Source organism: Grammomys surdaster, unplaced genomic scaffold (assembly GCF_004785775.1).
Source record: "Grammomys surdaster isolate TR1022 unplaced genomic scaffold, NIH_TR_1.0 126086, whole genome shotgun sequence".
Taxonomy (NCBI): domain Eukaryota; kingdom Metazoa; phylum Chordata; class Mammalia; order Rodentia; family Muridae; genus Grammomys; species Grammomys surdaster.
In genome coordinates this window covers 2,421,318-2,442,456 of record NW_021620894.1, presented here as the reverse complement: position 1 = coordinate 2,442,456, position 21,139 = coordinate 2,421,318, and the positions used below count along the sequence as shown (strand labels likewise).

Sequence of the window (21,139 nt, the reverse complement as noted above, 5' to 3'; positions counted from 1 at the left end):
TCTCTCTCTAGAAATTAGCCAAGCTGACACAGCTGTTCTTCTAAATTTCCTTTCCAGTCAGGGCTACAGGGGCTCACCTTCTACAGTCCAACTGTCCACTCCTCAGGTCACCTATTTGGGACTAACAATTACCCCAACCCACAAGGCTATTATTACCTTAGACAGAAAGAATCTGATTCAGTCTCTAATTGTTCCTTCTACAAAGGAAGTGATTTTATCTTTCTTAGGAATGGCTAGCTTTTTGCATTCCTGGGTTCCTTCTTTTCCCCTACTTTCTCATCCCTTATATGAAGCAGCATTAGGTCCCACCCACGAACCTCTTCTCAAACCCATTACTAAGCCCTTTCAGAGGCTTCAACAGGCTCTCCTTAAGGCTCCAGCCTTACATCTCCCTGACATGACTTGTTCTTTTTCCCTCTACGTAACTGAAAAGGAGGGATTTGCCCTTGAAGTCTTAGGTCACCAACTGGGACCATCTTTTGCACCCGTATCATAATGGGCACCTTGTATTTGTATCTTGGCAGCTGCTGAAATCCTTATATGAGAGTCAAAGAAACTAACCTTGGGATAGCCAATAACTGTACTCTCTTCTCACAACCTGTCACAGCTCCTAACTTATAAAGACTTACAGACTCTACCTCCCTCCAGGGTTCTTTCTCTTCAGGTAGCTCTAATAGAAGACTCCATCCTCACCTTTCAATCATGCCCACCTTTTAATAGTTCCAATCTTCTTCCTCGTCCTAATATTACTTTCTATCTCACTCCTTCACTGAAATCTTAGAGGAACTATTACCTCATCCTTCACACATACAGGAGGGCACATTGCCTCAAGCCATCTTTTCCTGGTATACAGATGGAAGCTTCTTTCTACATGAAGAGGCCAGGAAGGGTGGTTATGCCATCCCAGACACCAAGGTGGTGGAGGCACAGGCCCTTCCTGCCCATACCACCAACCAACAGGCTGAACTAATAGCCCTTACCCATGCCTTCCAGCTGGCACAGGGATGATCCCTCAACATCTACACAGCTTCCAAATATGCTTTCCATATCCTCCTGTTCCATGCTGCTATCTGGAAGGAGCATGGGTTACTTACCACAAAAGGAGGATCAGTAACTAATGAAAACCAAATTGTGGCCATGATAAAGGCCTCCCATCTCCCCACAGCTATTGGGATTGTCCACTGGAGATCTCATTGGATGGATGACTCTATTGTCTCCAAGGGAAATGACCGAGCTGATGAGGCAGCTAGAGCTGTGGCCCTTAGGTGGCTAGACTCATCTCACCCTCCCCAGGACATTCTTACACTGCAACCCACATCCCCATCTATACCTCCTGACACTCGTCAAATTCTGTCCTATCTTCACCAACTCTTTCATCCTAAGAGCCAAGCATTGTCTTATGATGTCTTCAGCAATATTGACTTGCCTTCCACCTCTGGGTGATAACCAACTTTAAAAGCAATAGCCTATAATAGTCTCTTAGACTCTCAAAACTAACAATTCATAATTGGGCTTCTCAAGACTTGTACTAGAGTTTTTGGTAGATAGTCTGTGGCTGTTTGCTGGAACATTGTCAGTCCACATGGGAAGAACATGTATTTCTTGACATATATATGCCTTACAAAAAACCCAAAATACAAACACAAGGAACAAAGAACAAAGCTACCCTGTCAGAAGATATTCATTTGAACATCTTTTTCTAGGTTTCTCATGTGTACTCGCAACATTCACTTTAGGCAACTGAGTGTGAACAGTATGGATCATGTTTTTTTTCATATGGTGAATATTTTTCAACTCAAAATTCCATTAGCACCCCAATAATTAAGAATATATTGTACCATCTCAGTCTGTCAGTCTAATTTATAATCCTGTCTTTCATGACAACAAAAATTTCAAAGAAGACAAACTATGACCACAAATCTCTTGAAAAAAAAAAGGCTAGTTATAGCACAAATAAAATTTTGCTTTATCTAATGCTCAATTTAAATGGAAACACAAAGTGACAGACTACACTAGGTATAGTATTTGTAAGAGTTTACATTCTAAAGTATTACCAAGGTTTGTTCCCACTAAATGATGCATTCCTCTTGTGAAGCCTTAACAGTCATATGCATCAGTGGTTCTCATCAAAACATGATTCTTAATACACCGGTGCGTGTCTCATCCTGTATGCTTTCTTCAGCCCCTGTATGGCCATCCTCACCAACGTGTCTTGACTCACACTGCCCAGAACTCGTATGAGAAGTCTATGTTCAAGAGACATCATTTCCCTCTTATATTCCTAAGATGGTTAATTCACTAGTTATGCGCGATACTGTGCACTGTGGAGGACATCTGTACATTTTAGATGCTTGGGATAGTAAGCTTTGGTTACAAGAAACGATTATTGTCAACCTCCTTCAAAGGAGAAGCTAATATCTAGCAGGTGATCTTCCCGAGATGAGTGCACCTTGGATTATAATCCATGATGGATTTGTCTGGTAGGCAAGGTCCAGGAAATTTATTTTAGGAAAGGTTGTGCTACTAATATGCTCTACCTATTATTATTAAACATATATAACAATCACTAGATATTAGTCCACATTTTTGAGCAGATCTCTGCAGAACAACAAAGATATACTGTCTTATAGTGATGCTATATAAATAGACGACTTCTTAATCCTTAATGACAATCCTATAAGAATTCCTAAAATTATATTAGTGATTACTAAGCTCTTTTATAGTGGTCCTGCTGTTAGGTTCTTTCTGATAATAAAAACTGTAATGAGAATTATTCAAGTCTTTAGTGTCATGAGTTAATTGTTTCTGAGAGAGCAAGAAGGCATGTAGTACTCAGAGCTCATTCTAAGAGGTTGTAAAACCATTAACCAAAGGTCATAAGAAGGGAACTAATATTTACTGTAGGTGCTAGGACAGAAGATAAAGTATTGACTGGGTTTATCTATACAAAACTTCATTAATACCTTAGTCATCGAAAGGTTACGGTTCTTAACTCTCAAAGAACCTGTTCAGGTTGGGGCAGACGATGGATGTTTAGCTAGATAATTACTCCTGATGGATATGACTGTAAACATTTTCTGTTGTAAACTTCTTATTAGATTTATGATTTGAATTTATGTGTAAACATGTGATGAAATTTTTATCATGTGATCATGTATTTTGAAAGATGTATATGTGCTGAGGACAAAGAGAGGAAAGCATATTCTCCCTGTCTTCTTTTCTTAACAGTCTCCTAATCCCTCCTTTCTTAGCACTGCTTATCCTCTTCTCTCTTAGACCCCTTAGTTCCCATTTCTTACAAACCCTTTCCCCCTTTTTCTTAGAGAGCTTTCATAGGAAACCTTTTTAGAACTTAGAAATAAAGTCTAAAATCACTTTTCAGATTGTACCTTTGTCTTCCTGTGATTTAAATTTAGCAGGCTGAAAGTTAGAGCCATGCAGTTCCCACAAATGTAGCACAAAGGCTACTTAATCTCCTATTGTTTCATGATGAGATGCTAAACAGTTTCTCACCTCAGAGATACTCAAATGGCAGGTCAGCTACTGAAGCAAAGTGACTTAAACTTTAGGCCTGTATAAGTTTTATTATGATACAGCAGTCCTAAATATCTCATAAGACCATGTCTTACCATTGATTATGCTCTTCCCCCTCTGCTTCCTCAAGTAAAATCAAACAAGAAAGAACACCCACTGGGGCTGGCCTCTGGCAAGTTATTTTTTTTTACAAAAGTTCATATATAAACATTTGGTATAATTAAAAAAAAATGTGTGTGGAGATACTAGCAAAATGCCGCTATGTTATTTGATATTCACCTTATTTTTCTACCTTACACTGGTGTACTCTAATGAGAACTTTAATATCTGAATTACACACGTACACATATAAATGTACACATGCATACATCTACACATACAAAAGCAGACACACAAAAGCACACACACACACACACACACACACACACACACAGGTTTGCTTCCTGTCACTGTAATAAACAACATGACCAAAGCTATTTGGGGAAAAAAGTAGGTTATCATTAAGCACTTCCAGGTTATAGGTCATCTTTTCACAGGTTTATGCCAGAAACTTAAGGAGCAGAGACCATGGAGAGTAAGACAGGTTACTGGCTTAGCTAACTTTCTGTATTGCTTAGCTAACTTACATATATAGTTCTGGCCTAACTTCTTAATGACAGCACAGCACATAGTGAACTAGGCATTCCTATAAATCAATAAGGAGTTTAAAAAATGCTTCACACACACAACCACAGTCCAATCTAAATTTTGAGATTCCCTCTTTCCAGGTGACTCTCAGTACGTGTCAAGTTGACAGCTAAAGCTAACTGACAGTCATAACAAAATGTGCTCACTGCTTTGTTCTTTTGTCTTTTAGAAAACAACATTTAGATCAACAAGAAGCCACAAATTAAATTGCATCATTCCCCCAATAAAAAAAAAATCATGATTCAAAAAAAATGTACATTTAGAAATGTGGCTGAGAAAATAATTCATTTGTTAAAAGTGCTTGCTTTATAAGAACCAGGACCTAAGCTGGATCTCAGAATTTTATTGTTAAGTGTAGGTGTGGTGGCTGGCAATTGTAAGCACAAGCCTCAGGAGATAGAGAAAAATAGATTGCTAGAGCTTGTTGGCTAGCCAGACTACACTACTGAGTTCACTCCAGGCCTGTGGGAAGCCTTGCAACAAAAAACTGGACAGCCTAAGTAAGAACAATAGAGTTTGTCTGTGTCCTTCAGATGCTTGTGCATACATGCACATTCAACTTCATATATATATATATATATATATATATATATATATATATATATATATGTATATGTATATATATATATATATATAATTATATAATGGCCAAATAATAATGGCTTCTGGTTCCTAGACCAGTTCATCATAATGTTGACTGGAACCAATGAGAAGATCTAAAGATCTATAAGCTTATAAGAAATGTAATTCTACTACGATTTCTTGTTAAAATATTAGTTTTAATACAGTTGATCTCTGTATATAAACCATTATCACCAATGTATAGAGTTTGATAATAAAAAGAAATTAATCAACTGGGAAATGACATTTGCTTCTCTTTTCTTTAGTTTGTTCCATGAGAGTTGGAAATCCTTGGAGACTATGCTGCCATGATATCTGGAGCTGACATCTAAAAGTCCAGGGTACAGCTTCAGAGAACAAGAGGCAGAACTGCTCAGGAGATTGTGAAAGGTGAGATTTTTGCTAACTCCAAAGCTGAAGAAGCGCTTGGAGATGTCAGATTATCATTAGATAAACTTGAAAAATAGCTCTGAAGTCTTGCTCTCTCATCACTGATGACTGTCAGGTGCTTAGCACTTGAGATGGACCACAGCAGCATTAGTGATTTTGCAAGTGGCAAGTAAAATTTGGTGCTGAGACTTCTGGAAAGAAGTAGGGTGGGTGTATTCACCCAGAAATATGATTAAATGTTATTAGAAGTGATGAAAAGAACCACTGTGAAAAGTCAGGAAGTACTCCCAATTATCTTTGTTAATTCAATATTTCAGAAAACAATGTTAAAAGCTTATGGGACGCACGTGCCACTTTTTAAGTTCCATCCATCACCTGAGTTTTGCCCTGACTCACAGGTTAATTCTTTAGAATATATAAGGACATTTCAGTCAATTATGATGAAACAGAGATTGTTCACAAGTTTTAAACTTGAAAGGAATTTTAAAAAAAAAACAACACCGTAAACCGTTATGGGAAAATTGATAGGGCAAATTGAAATAGTTCTCTCCTCATCTCTGACTGAAAATACTTTATGCAGAGAATCAACTTCCAGTTTCCCCATTTTAATTAGTATTTAGGTAGTTAAATGCCTTAAACCATAAAATAAAATTCTTTTTCATTTTGTTTCCTTAGAATATATTAAAATTGCAATAAATCACCATGTTACTTAAGAAAAAGTGATTTCCGGATGATTTTTATTCTGTCAGTGTCCTTCTTTAAAAGGAGGCATCTACCATTGATTTCATTACCCAGATGCCCTTTATTCGTGTGTAACAGTACTTCTTACTTCTTGAACACATACACAATGGTGTTATCATCACAACATAATGGGATGAGTAGTGGAGAGATGTTTGTAACAGGAACAAACAGGCTTATCCAACATAAAGAACAAAACTCAATAGCACAGCACATTATGAATCTTTCCTAATGTTCTGACTGCATGTCTTTGAATTGTAATGTTTATTGTATAATTACATAAATCATTTTCACACTATGGTTACTGCATATTTATAATTGATGTCTTAGATGTCCATTTCCTATGCATCATCCAAGGATATATGGGCTTCACTGAGTAAGGATTTATGCCTTGAAGTTTTCATATGGATTGCATCAAATCACTTACCATGGATGTGAAGAAATATATTTTCACACCTAAACTTATATGCTAATAATATATATTAATACACTGTAAATTTTTAAAGAATTGTCTTGATATACGGATCCATTTCTTTGGTTCTTTTTATCTTCTATGGACGAAGTTGTGGTAAGTTTGAAGGCAGGCTGGTCATAAAAAGCAAACCTTGCCATGAGAAATGGGTGATGTCCAGCTCAATTTTAATTCAAAAAGAAAAAGTGTTCATAATGTTTGACTCTTTACAGCCTCTTATTTGCAGTTTCAGTTATAACAACTATAATGCAAATAATTAATCTCAATTACAAGGTTAGACTTTGTCTTCTATGTTACAGAATTTATAACCCACTAAACTAGCTTTGGTTAGGGACCTAATTTGAAAGAGACTATGATTCAGTATAACATATTTGGTGTTTTTAGTTTAGCCTGATAATCATTTGGGTATTTTAAGGTGTTTTACAAGCAAAAGCAAATTTCAGAGAACCAACTATCTGAAATCTATATACATTGAAATATGTTGATAGTAAGAACATCTTTTTAAATGTAAAATACATAAAAATAATTAGCATTATATATTTGGATTGAATACAGGGAATGGCAAGTTTTTCCATTGTGATTTTACTCAAATATTTTGCTCATTGTGTATTACTGTGAATATTGGTACCTGTATGTAGTTATGATAAATTCATCAGGATATGATATTAAACTCAATTGCATGTTTTATTGCCTCATCCTTCCAGTTTTATTTTGTCAGTAAATCTTATCATTTATTTAAAGCCTAATTTTAAATACTACATGCTAGTATGGTAGATTTAGGTTGTGAGATTTTTAAAGGAGAATGAATGTTTACTTTACATTTTACTGTTGCAGTGACCTAAGGTCTTTGTCATTTCCTTTGTATTTCTGCAATATTTTGAGAGAGGGGGGAGAGAGGGAGGGAGAAAAAGAGAGGGGAACAGGAGAGAGAGGAGTCACAGAAAAATGCCGTAAACTGTCCTTGAAACGTAACATTAGACTGATTTTACATAATCTAATGGCTCCCAAATGCAAAACTATTTAGATGTCTTATAGTTTTACAGTTTCATTCTTAATATGTTAGTCATTTTAGGTCTCTACATGCTACCTAAAAATATTTTTATTTATCTAGTTTGTCATAGGTTAAGAGCTCTATATTAAATACATTTTGAGAGATGAATGATAATTTTGAGAATACTTTAATGGTTTTAAAAGCTTCCAGTCTATCTACAAGAAAGCATAACTTCCAAATATTATGTGGAAGAAGAGCCAATGGCATTGGCTTAGTGTAACTGAGTACAGAATTTGGAAAGGTGATTTGATATTAAAAGTCAGTGAGCCTAGAAATAGAATAGAAGCAAAATATTTACAGCTGTGTAGTTGGTCTAGAGAAAAGCTAGAAATTAAACTGAAGCTGTTCTGTGGAGATTCAGTTCTCTCATGGGGATAATGCTAAGAATATAAACAGAAAATATTCTCTTTTCTGCTTTACTTTATCAGTATGTTTACATTTTTGCATTGGTAACCTCTTATTAATGTTCTAGTCATCTTAGGGGACTTTCATGAATAACAGTATTGGAAAATAAGTAAATTAATACACATTTCATGTTCGTATTATTTTACATCTAATTGAAAAGTAACCATATGCATTACTCTCTTAGAAATTAAGGCAATAACTGGGCAAAAAAGATGACTCAGATGGTAAATGCACTTGTCACTCAATCCTGTTGACCTTGATTCTATCCTCAAAATCTACATGGTGGAAGGAGAAACAGGTTCTCCAAAGTTATTCTCTGGCTTTCACATGTGTGCCACGGCATACACTTGTGAAGACACACATCATAAAACAAACATAGAACAGTATTAATAATAATAATAACAATAACAATAATAATGACAGCATTAAAAAAAGACAGTAAATCATCTGTCAATAGTGTATGTACATGGTGAATATTTAAGAAGAAAGCTTCTTTTTGTACATGATATATATCTAGAGTTTCAAGATTCCATTATTTGTAACCTTTAAGATGCATAATTTTTAAACATCAGGTTATATTGATTTTTTTACTATAAATTCTGAAATGATCCAAAGCAGATGAAGATTGCTTTAATTCTTAAATGCTATGTCTTGATTCCTTAAGTGCTATGACTTCACATGTGATGTTTACTAGCTGGATTATTGTAAACCTATCCATAAGTCTGTGAGATTTGGTTTCTTTAACACATAACATATTTAAAAGCACTACTGTGGTAAGTTCTTTTCTCATTAAGCTGTTCTTCAATTTCTTTCAGGACTACTTGAAAGCTTCAGTATATGAGGATTATGTGTATTTTAGTAGATTAAATTTGTTACTATAGTGCTCATATTTTATGTCATTTGCATTTCATTTTTTTTATTTTGAAATACAATTGAAATGTTTTATTACAAGAGCGTACAGTAGTAATATAGACAGGCAGAATTCATAGTTTGACATCCAAAGACTACCAAATATAAAGATTTCAGTGAGGCCCTTACCAAGGACAAAACAGGTTTAAATCTGTACAGCAGCAAAAAGAAAATGTGTCCTAGCTTAGTGAGAAAAGTGTGACTCAAGTTTGAAAAATTAAAGTAATAATATGTTAATCAGAATTTTTAATGTAATTATTAATGTGCTTTGCTTAATAGGTACTGGAAGACCATTCACAAAGTCATTGTGCATATGGAATATCCTTACAATATAATTAAACTATAAACCAAGATATATACAAATATATACAGTCTTTATTTTGGGTTGGTTTAATCTTTAGCATGCTTTGATAATGTTTTTGAAAAGTTTAAAAGAAAATAGTGTTAGTTATGGGTTTTACCCTGGGGCGAGAAAATGGTTCAATACTTCCATGGTGTTTATGACCACATTGTACCAGTGAGATTGTCTTTCAGTCCAAATGTCAATATTGCTCACAGGGTTCAGAGCTGGAAAAGATTGTTGAGTGCATTTTTTTTTCTAGTAGTGTCCAGAGTGGCTTCAGGCACTATGAAAGCTAGCCATTAGTGATGAAACTTCCAGGCCAAGTCAGATTTGTTGATATTTCCACACCCTGTGATTCAAATAAAGGGTGTCTTCAGCGACAAGGTCATACCATTGAGCTCTGTAACAAATAACATTGAGAAAAGCCTTTTAGTTTTGCAGGAGTTGATGGGACCCCATTTGCCAACAACTCCATATAGATAGTGCATTCAACCAAGATGGTGGATGGATACAAATGAACAATGTCTTCCAGACACAAGGGGACAGCTGTACATTTTAACTCACAGGGATTATGATAATATACAAAATTCTTGTGCAAGCACAATCCAGACCATATCTCTGTATGGACAGGCAAGGCCAGCATGCATTTCCTCCTCTAGCTGAGAAGCTACTAGTCATTGATGGGTGCTGGGAGAGGGAGTTTCATTTTCTTCAAGAACGTTGCCCTTGTCAACCATACATCTGTAGAAGGCCATGTATCTGAAAGTAGATGGGTAGCACAGACTGGGCAGGATGGTTGAAAAATGAGGACACAGAGTGGGTTGGATCTGGGCAGATTTCAGAGAGGTGCTGAATACCACCAAAAAACATTTTATAAACTTCTTGAAGAACTAATTAAAAAATAAAATAAAAAAATGACCAAATACAGTTACAAAGAATAATGTAAAAATTTGTAATTTGTAAGAGTAGATTCAATAGATATGATAATATAATGACACATTTAAGAGAAGAAACCTTTAAAAAGCTTGAAATTTGTAAATTTACCACATCTGTTGAATGATGAACAACATATGAAATATTTCTAATGGGATATATTGATAAATTCGACACATAAATGACTGTGAGACATAGTTAACGAAGTTTAATGAGATACTTGTAGCAAATTACAATGCTAAAATAAATGCATTTTAAAATACTGGCTGAAGCTTTGCTTAAAAAGAAAATTAAGTAGTACCTGGTGGTGTGGCACAGTCCTAAGTCAATGCAATCAGGGCTTTTGTTTTTCTTTTTTCTTTTCTTGGCAAACATTTTAAGATATTTTTATTGGATATTTTCTTTATTTACATTTCAAATGTTATTCCCTTTCCTGATCCCCCCACCCAGAAACCCACTATCCCATCTCCCCTCACTCTGCTTCTGTGAGGGTGTTTCCCCACCTACCCATTCACTTCTGCCTCCCTGACCTGGCATTCCCCTACACTGGGGCATTGAGCCATTTACGTAAGAAGCTTGTCAGTTCTAGGCCAGCTAGACTATACACTGAACCTTTGTCTCAAACAAACAACAATGGATAAGAAAAGAAACATATAGAAACATAAAGAAGAGTAGCATGACAAATAAAATACAAAATATAACTTGGACAATTTGTATAACTATGCAAGAATATTTATTGATTAATCAAGGTGAGTAACTTCTAGAATGGACAGTCAGTCAAAATTACTGATACTTACTGGTATAAGGTCCAAAAAGAAAAATCGTTAGTTAAAACAAACCACACACACACACACACACACACACACACACACACACACACACACAAAGGATATCATTACAAAAATACAAAGAATTTGATCACTGGTACAGTTTTCAAATGTGTTGTTATTTCTGCTTTAGAAAAACTATTATGAATACTCATATACAGTAAATTAATTTGACTGCTAAAATTTTCACAAGTAGTAAAACTACATGCATCCATATTGCATATTTTCAAATATTAGTTGGAAAAATCATTTTATGGCCATTCCAGCAATATAATGCTTTGGAAATATATGCTATTGCTTTCTTGTGTGATTCATTCCTTTATAAATGCTAATTAAGATTCTATTTTATCAAAAAAAGTATAATTGAATATTTGAGCTGTTTCCTAGTTAAACTTTAATAGATAAATTAAACAAACAAATGAACAAATACATCTTTTAGAATAGTTTTTACAAAATTTATGCTATCAATTATACTGAATTAAAATTGAAAAACATATAATTTGAAGTTCATAGAAGATATGTTTTCACACTTACACTATGCCGTCAAGCTAGATTTGCAATGTTTCATGATTTTAGATTTCACAACACTACCAAGTGATGTGTGATGAGTTTAGCTAGTCTTCATCCATATTTGGCATTACTATAACTATTCAAAAGCCATTCTAATGTACTTGTATGAAAATATATCATTTTTATTTCATTGGTGTTTAATCACAATGAGTATATGATTACACACATATTCTTCACATATTGACTTTGCAAACATCTTATTTTATAAGGTTTATTTTTCATTAATATATTTACTTTACTTTAGAAAATTGTTATCTTTATCGTATCACTAATAGAAATATTTTATGTTTTTCATATAAGCCCTTTGACAGATGTATTTATTCACTGTGGGGTTGTGACCATATTTTCATCCATTTAATCTTTAAATTATTTTTATTGTTTCTTTGACAGTTTCATAAACATCTTTTGATCCTATTCAATCTCCGTTCCCAACTCTTTTCAGGGCCATGCTCCGTCCTTTCCCATGCAACTTTGTGTTCAGTTGTTATTGTTTTCACACCAGAAGCAATTTTTCTCCTCCATGTATTCATGGATATGTGATTTCTCTCTGTTGTATGGTCAACTTGTTTGATACTACATCTTGAGAGAAAACTAATATGCCCTCTCAGCAGTAAGAGAGTGCCAAAAGCTCATCATTAGGGGTGAAATCTGTGTGGAACGCCCTGTTCTATGCTGGCACTTGGTCTGATTTGGCTGACACAGATTCTTTGCATGCTGTTACAATCACTGTAAGTCATAGGAACAACTGTTACACTGTGCCCTGATACACAGCTTTCCTGTAGCTATCTATCACCTCTGGACCTCACAAATTTCCTAATCTACTTTGCAGTGATTCTTGAGCCATTGGAGAAGGATTGTGGCCTTAAGTTTAGATGATGTACAAATTAATCTTCCCCCAATCTGCTATTATATCATTTTAATTACATTCAAGTATTATGGTCATTTCTAGGTTGAGGAAGTAGCAATACAATAGGTGCAAATAGTCAAGGAACAAGCAAGACAATAAACACAAATAGTCAAAGAACAAGCAAGGCAATAAACAAAGTCCCATGATCACTCCTGTGATCACAGTTTCTAAGAGCTTATCAGGATGATCAAATATCTGAGCCTACTTTCCTGTCCTAGCCCAAAGTTATTTTCATGCTCGAAATCTACTTTTTTGTTCAAGACTAGTATTTAGATTCCTCCCTGAAATTATTTCTTTGTTCTAGCCTAAGATTTAGATTCCTGCCTGAAATTACTTCCTTCTTCTAGCCTAATGTCAGACTCCTGCCTGAAGTCCATTTCCTTACCCTTGGTCAATGTCAGATTCCTGTGAAGCAGTCCCCCAAAACAAGGCTGAGCCTGTCTAAGGTTGTTCTGAAAAGAATGCCTTCCTTACCAGTCACAGAATATGCATTATCAAAAGCAATGCAATTCTGTCTTAGGTTGGTAAGGCTCTGTGCAGAATCTTACCTGTCCTTGGATTGTCAGTCTGTTCAATTAATAACTCTGTCTGGGGGTCCATTTTCAGTTTCAAGCCATGTACATTGGCTGCCAACATGTTGATGCTGTTAAAGACAAGCTTTAACATTATGGGCAGGAATAAAAAGTATTCCCAGGACAAAAAGGACTAGCATAATCAAGCTATATATGCCATTCTTGAAACTTGATCAAAATGTAAATATTGACCTCAGGCTATATATAGTTTTATCATCAGTATTGCAGCATCAAAGCTCAGTAGAGCAGCATTCTTTGAATTCATAATGTCACTATGCACAGTTAAAACATCCAGAGAGGTGTTAGAATGATGCCAAATACACTGCAAGTGTCTTTAAACTTTTTCCTAATTATAATGACTACCACTGTACATTTTAGAAGTGACATATCCATTGGAATTTAGCATGACACTTGAGATGGCTTCTTACACTTAAACTCTGAACCTCTGTCTAATTATTTGAATTCGATAAAGACCATCAATCTGTTGTTCCAAATGCCTTTCTAATTCTTCTTGAATACTCAGCACATTAGTAAATTTTTTTTTTGCTAAATGATTAACAAAAGTAGCTGTCTTAACTTCTTATGTCAAAGCAATTGCAGAAGCAATGGTACTAGCTATTAATGTAATTAAAGCTGTTATATCAGCAATAATCAAGCCCACTACCCTCTTGCTTATGCTTAAGGCCTGATTCACTTCTTCCAGTACCTGCAAGCTTTTTTCGGAACACCAATGTTCTGTAATATTCAGGGCAATAAAATAAAAGCTGATTGATATACCATCATAATAGACATGCCAGGTTTCAACACATTAACACAATTAGAAAGTGTACAATCAAAACAACTTACATTAAATACTGTAGAAGAAACAAAAGTAATTTTAACTTGACAATTGAAAGAGCCTTAATACATGCACTAACACTTGTTTGAAATCCAGATCCTTTCCCAACTTTGTCTCTTGCTAAAATAACATCATAGAGAGCTGCAGCTAACTTCCAAATATGCCTCTGAAAATGTCTCTTTCAAATGAAGACTTTTTTCCCCAATATTGGAGTGTTTTCTAGACCAGTTCATGATTGAGTTCAAATAACTGGTCACATTTAAGAAAAATACAAAAGTCATTATAACATGGTAAATAATAATAAAGTCACTCTAACAGCCTTATGATTGGTTTTTACTCCTTCAGGGTCTGAATGGATGACATGACTGCAGGAAACCATTGCACAGTGACTGAGTTCTTCTTGGCTGGGCTCTCAGAGAAGCCAGAACTCCAGCTGCCCCTCTTCCTCATCTTCATAGGAATCTATATGATCACTGTAGCAGGGAACTTGGGCATGATTATACTGATTGGGCTCAGTTCCCATCTGCACACACCCATGTACTATTTTCTCAGCAGTCTGTCCTTCATTGACTTCTGCCAGTCCACAGTTGTTACCCCTAAAATGCTGGTGAGCTTTGTGACAGAGAAGAACATCATCTCCTACCCTGGATGCATGACTCAGCTCTACTTCTTCATCATTTTTGCAATTGCAGAGTGTTACATTTTAGCTGCAATGGCGTATGACCGCTACATTGCCATCTGTAACCCGTTGCTTTACAATGTAACTATGTCTTATCAAATTTACATTTCCTTAATTTTAGGAGTGTATATTATTGGTGTGATATGTGCATCAGCTCACACAGGCTTCATGGTTAGAATTCGATTCTGCAAATTAGATGTGATCAATCACTATTTCTGTGATCTTCTTCCCCTCTTGAAGCTTGCATGCTCTAATACCTATATCAATGAGATGCTGATTCTATTTTTTGGAACTCTGAACATCTTTGTTCCAATCATAACCATTATTACTTCCTACGTCTTCATCATTGCCAGCATCCTGCGCCTTCCTTCCACTGACGGCAGGTCCAAAGCCTTCAGTACTTGCAGTTCCCACATCTTGGCTGTTGCTGTCTTTTTTGGATCTTTAGCATTCATGTACTTACAGCCATCATCAGTCAACTCCATGGACCAAGGGAAAGTGTCCTCTGTGTTCTATACCATTGTTGTGCCCATGCTGAACCCCTTGATCTATAGTTTGAGGAATAAAGATGTCACCATTGCCTTGAAAAAAATAATTGAAAGAAAAACATTTACTTAGTTATAAATAACGTAAGGATTATTTACTAGAGCAAGATTTTCCATAACAAATAGTTTGTATTGGTATTACTCATTTTAATCTACTTGTTAATTTTATTACTCATCTTCTAGGACATGTTTGTAATTGTTAGTATTATAAATTTCAAATTTAATTTTCTATACACATATTACCCCATATTCTTTCACAGTCAACAATGCTAACAAATAGTAAAGATGACATGTTTCCATATTCCAGTGTTCAATAGTCCATCATATTGTGTGTATATATAGATCTATTTATATATTTTCATATTTTATAAACATTCACCTAAAAATAAACTTAATTGCAACAAAATGATACTTTTTGAATTATTTTTAATTCATTTTTGAGAATGTCATATTTAAGTCCTGAAATTACACCATTCCTCTCATCTCCCTTCAACCATTCCCATGTTCCCTCTATATTTTTTCTCAAATTAATTGCCTGTCTCTGTCTCTTTCAGTTGTGTGTGTGTATGTGTGTGCGTGTATGTGATTTTAGGTAAACATAAAATAATATGATTCCCTATGGCTTTTTCAAACATACTTGTATCTATTCTTCTTTTTTATTTCTCTTTCCTTGTGATTTCCTTTCTCCTTCTCCAATGAATGCACCCCACGTTGTCCTATTTCCCTCCTCATCACACCTGCTATTCTCCTCTATAGAGTGAATGCCCAACCCCATCATCTATTTTTATTTTTTTGGTTTCTGTAGTAACTCTAGATTATACTCACACCCAAAGTTTTCGATTTAAGTATCTCCAGTAAGGGAAAGGCTGTGGTGTTTTTCTTCCTGGTTCTTAGCTTATTAAATATTGTCTAGTTTCATTTATTTACATGAAGATTTCAAGATTTTTTTCTTTTAGCTAAATGGAATAGCATGGCATATATGAAGAACATTTCATTTTTAATTCATCAGCTAAAAATCATTTATGTCATTTCCATTTCCTAGTTACTATGAATATTCTGTACTGAGCATGGGTCAACAATAATGTACAGTACAGATTGTCAAGACCTTTGGGTATGGGCCAAGAAGTAGTATTTTGGAGTCATACAGTAGATTATTTATTTAGGATTCATCAAGCTACTCCCAAAGTAGATGCATCAATTTGCAATTCCATCAGCAAACAACGAGGGTTACCTTTTTCTACATCCTCCTCACATTTATTGTCTTTTGTTGGTGTATTTTATTGTGACTGGGGTGGGATGAAATACCAAATTGTGTATTGCTTTTTGTTGTTTGCTTGCTTCTGTTTCTAGTATGATGACTTCATCAAGCTGCGCTGTTCCTAATTTACATTCAAAAGATGGGTATTCTTGTTCCCCAGTTCAACCACTCAAGAAACATGCTCATAAACACTGCAGAAACTGTATTTCCATTGTGATCCTGAATATAGTAGCTGGCAGTAAAAAGAACTCATCACAAAGATAGTGGAATGAAAAAAAAATGAGAATTCCATTGAGAATTGGATTGAGAATTGGAATGTAAAACAAGGCATTTGTTTTACATTCATTTGACTTCAGCTTGTCTTTGTCCTTATATTTTGTGAGAGACTCGTCTTCCACCTAAGATAGTGTCTTAAAACAAACTTTTGCGTGGTTTAGTGAAGAACAATCTTGGTGATGTGAAACAGTCTGTATTTGTAGGTAGAATGCTTTGAAAAGTTTATGTGGATGTAATTTTAATTATATTACTCAAGAATACTCAGTAACATTTTATTGTAATAATATGTAATAGGTAGAAAATACTGTCTATGGCAGTATTATCTTTTGAAGGGCTTGTACACAAATCACAACTATTAAAAATTATTTAGAAGAGTAAACAGCTCCCATTCTTTTCAGTGATTATAGTAACCAGAGAAAGAGACCATGAAAATGTTGACATAAACATCAGATTGATTCTAAAATAGAGAACTGAAACATTAAAATGAGGAAGTAAAATGACACCAAGGAAGGAGTAGAATCATCAAGAAGATAGGAGCTAACAAATAGGAGTTGTCAAACACTATTACAGAAGAAAATAGTTTATCAAAGATTTGATAATTGAAAACGTAAAGTAGATTTTTTTCCATAGGGTCTCTGACTTGTTTAGAGAGAGATCATTGATTCAATTATGGTGCAAGATATGGGTTTCATCTTGTGCATCAAGCCTTAAATCCAAACAGAAAGTGGTTGGATTTCTAGATATTTTCATGTCACTATTGCACCAGTGGGCATATCAGTCTAATCTAGTTACTGTTATTGTTCTTTTATCTTAAAGGATTTACAACAAGGTAACATGTGGCAACATATACAAGCTGGGATGACATGTGTACAAATCCAATGTAGATGAAATCTCAACATGGAGATAAGAAGTGAGCATGAAGTTATACCTATAGCTAAGGAACTATTGGTAGTGGGTAGCTTCTGGGAGATTGACAGTCACATTTCTTTAAGAGTATAGCCCCTCATAAACCAAACTCATTCCAGTGGAATGCCACACAGTCAAGAACATATGGTTCAGAAAAGATTGGACTTGATAGGAGGGGAACAAAAGAGGATACAAAATTGTGTGGGTAGGAATAGGTTTAGAGCTGATAAGAAGGAAGAAGGATATAAATATTTTATGCAATTCTCAAAAAATATAATGAAATATTTAAAGCTTTATTATTGAAAATGAGTATGAAAGAAAGACATTCTCTCAATTTTTACTGACTTAGGTGTAAATGAAAAGTGCTTTTAATAAGTGGATATTAGTCCAAAAGCTCACAACTTCTAAGAAACAACGTATAGACCACATAAAACTCACATAGAAGAAGGAAGACCAAAGTGTGGATCCTTTGGTCCTTTGTAGAAGGAGTATCAAAAGTTTCAACCAGAGCTTCCAGAGTCTAAACCGCCAGCCAGAGAGCACAAAGGGAGGGACTCATGCACCTGTATAGGGAATTGAGGGTGACCTTGTTAGACTTCAGTGAAAGTGGAGGGCCATGGTCCCCGAAAGTTTGGATCCCCTATTGTTTGGGAATTCGAGAGCAAGGAGAAGGGACTGGGAGGATGTTTGGAGCACACTCTCATAAAAATAGGAGGAGGGGGTATGGGATAAGGAGTTTTGGGGAGAATGGGAGAGGAGATAACATTGAAAGGTAAATACGTATAATATCCAATAATAAAAAAAAACACAGATAAAGGGTCTAAAAAAAAAGAGAGGGAGAGAGTTTACTTATTTTAAATTATTTTGAAAAGTTTCCAGGAGTTGCAAATTGGCTAAGATCCTATTTTTAGCTCTACACAAAAGAATATAAGTCTCTGTTCAATATTCTCAAGAGAGAAGTAAATTTTAATTTTCCTCAACAATTAATTGACAAAAGAGAGGTAATCTGACAAAAAGTAGAAGCTATTACTAATAGATATATTATATAGTCTGATTAGTTGTCGGTGGTGCTGTAACAGTCCTTTGACAAAAGATTATTAATATAGATTTATATATCCTTAAATAGGGTCTTCATGACTCTCTGTGTGTGGAAGGAGCGATTGTTGGCGCTTCTGCCCTGATTTTACAAGAACTCTGAAAAATTGGCTTTAAAAACAAAAGAGGAGGAATGGTACCCCCCCCAGAAGGAGTCCCCCTGAAATACTCTCCATCATGCCTTGTTCACTTTTATCTCTCTAAAGCTGAAAGTTCATGGCAAATCTGCTGCTGACTGCCTCTGGCACCATCGAGACCAACACAACTTTATCACAGATATGGGGAAGGACCCTCTTACCCTTAAAGGGAATGGCCCAGACCCAGTTCCCTTATGGAGCCGAGGATTGATATGCCTGTCTGATATCACAGAAGGCACAGCTAACCGGCTACCAAAAAGATTAATGAAATAAGTAGATACCCCCAGAAAGCCAGGCCCAACCATAAATAAGATGAATAACAATTTACATCCAGGGAAGACAAATCTCCCTGAGAGTTCCCTTCTTTTTCCTTTCCAGGTAAAAATAAATCACCTGTGATGTCTGCTGTTAGAAGTTCTAATTCAGATGCTGGCCTCCGATCTTATACTACTCAGAACTTTGAAGGGGCCACTGACAAGAACATTAAACAGGTAGAGATTGACATCACTAATCTGAAGAAATCCCTCGTTTCACTGTCTGAAGAGACCTCCTAAAATCGCAAAGATCCTTATTGGACTTGATTTACTCTATTACAATAGAAAAGGCTGTGTACAGCTCTTGACTGTGTACAGCCCTTAAAGAAGGTTGCCTTTACATAGACAAGACAAGAAGGGTTAAAGAGAGTATGAAATAGGTCAGTGAAGGCCCCTAGAAAAATCAGAGAGAGAAAGAGATGGATGAATGCTGGCACAAGAACTGGTTTTCAGCCTCTCCAAGGTTGTCAACCCTATTTCCTCCCATCTTGGGACCATTATTTGGGTTCTTTTTGCTTATTTCTTCTGGTACCTGGGCCTCAAATAGGCAGACTAACTCTGTGATACAACAGACAAATAATATGGTAGCAAAACCTACTCAGATACATTACCATAAGTTAGCTATGGAGGACCATGAGACTCAAGATGAGGTTGTTACTTTATACAGGGTGTTCCCAAAACCCATCTCCACCCAACCTAAAAGGGGGGACTTCTGCCCCTAGACCAAGCAAAGAGGGGCCACCCAGAACCCTTTCTGACAGGTGATCTGAATTCTTGCTTAGGCTGCAAGGCTAAGCACTGCAAGGGAATATAAATAAAAGATAAAAATATCTATCTGGGTTCCCTGAGGGACAAGCCTGACTGCATAGGGGTTGATGTCAAAAGTATCCCCTCTCTAGGAAAAAGACATCGGGATGGGTATGGCCCTCATGCCTCACTGGACAACGACAGGGGGACTGGAGCCAGTACATGGTCCCCTTCAAGAACTGGAGGTCAGGACTCTATCCCTGCCTTCGCAAGATTAGAACTGCCACAGCCCTTCTATACTTAGAGAAGGGATGAGATGTCAGGGGCAGCCCGGCTTATACACTGAAGGCCTAAAATCAGCCATAGGCCTAAAATCAGCAATAGGCCTGTCATACATGTATACTAACACCAAGTCTTGGGTCTCAGTGGAAAAACACTGAAACAGATGGCTATAAGCTAACGTAAACAGGCAGCTTTTGTGGAAATTTACAAGCCTGAGTAGTCATAGACCTTGTAAATAGGTAGCCTTGGCAGACAATACCAACTTAGATAAGGACAAGTGAGTCATAGGCAGAATCATAGTGACTTGTTCCCTGAACATTCACCCAGCCGATACCCGGTTCTGAAGATATCTGTATTCCCCCTGAACACCCACACTCCAGTGTCATTCCCTTCCCCACATCCTGCCTTTCTGTGTTTATAACCCCTGTGTGAAGGAATTACGATTTGAGAAAAAAATAAATTATTTTAAAAAAAGAATTTAAAAGGAGAACAAAAACATCACATACTAAGTAAACAAGAGAAAATATCTGAAGTATGATAGTTTTTTAAAATAAACAAGAATAAACATCCCTCTACTGTAACTAGGGACCAAACTGGATATGTTACAATGGTTTGTTGCTCTTTCGTCCATCAGCAGTAGTAGCTGGGCATCTGAGAAACTCACCTGCTGAGACACTCACTTTTGCTCAGGAACTCATTTGATACTGAAAAGAGACCTAAAGGCTTTGAATGACCATCCGTATCTTGTTTATTATGAAAACAATAACCTTAATTGGATTAAAAGTATGCATTATATTGGGTTTCTTTTGAAATGGAGTTAGAAATCAGTGTAATTACAAGTGGGCTAAGTATTTAAAATTACTAAGAAAAAATACATTAATGTATTAAAATAAACCGTGAAGAAATACATTCACAATTAACCAAAAAAAAAAAAGAAAAGAAAAGTGCTTTTATATAACCTTGAGGTAAAATTTTCAAAGTAAAATAATTTTGTAACTCATACTATCTAAGTACATTTGGCAGATGTCAACAAAGGTCAAAAAGTACAAACACTATTGTACTACTTTCCCTTCCTTTTCATCCCTCCAAAACTTCCATACACC

The 21,139-nt window shown here is 35.7% G+C and overlaps 1 protein-coding gene across 1 annotated transcript; it reads left to right on the top strand.

Annotated features, from left to right (window-relative positions):
- Positions 1-5,216: 5,216 nt before the first annotated feature.
- Positions 5,217-15,196, top strand: LOC114611138 (olfactory receptor 1537-like). The gene is made up of 2 exons (XM_028755787.1): positions 5,217-5,232; positions 14,143-15,196. Exon 2 carries the CDS (start codon positions 14,150-14,152, stop codon positions 15,092-15,094), a length of 945 nt encoding a protein of 314 aa, XP_028611620.1. The 5' UTR covers positions 5,217-5,232; positions 14,143-14,149; the 3' UTR covers positions 15,095-15,196.
- Positions 15,197-21,139: the final 5,943 nt, after the last annotated feature.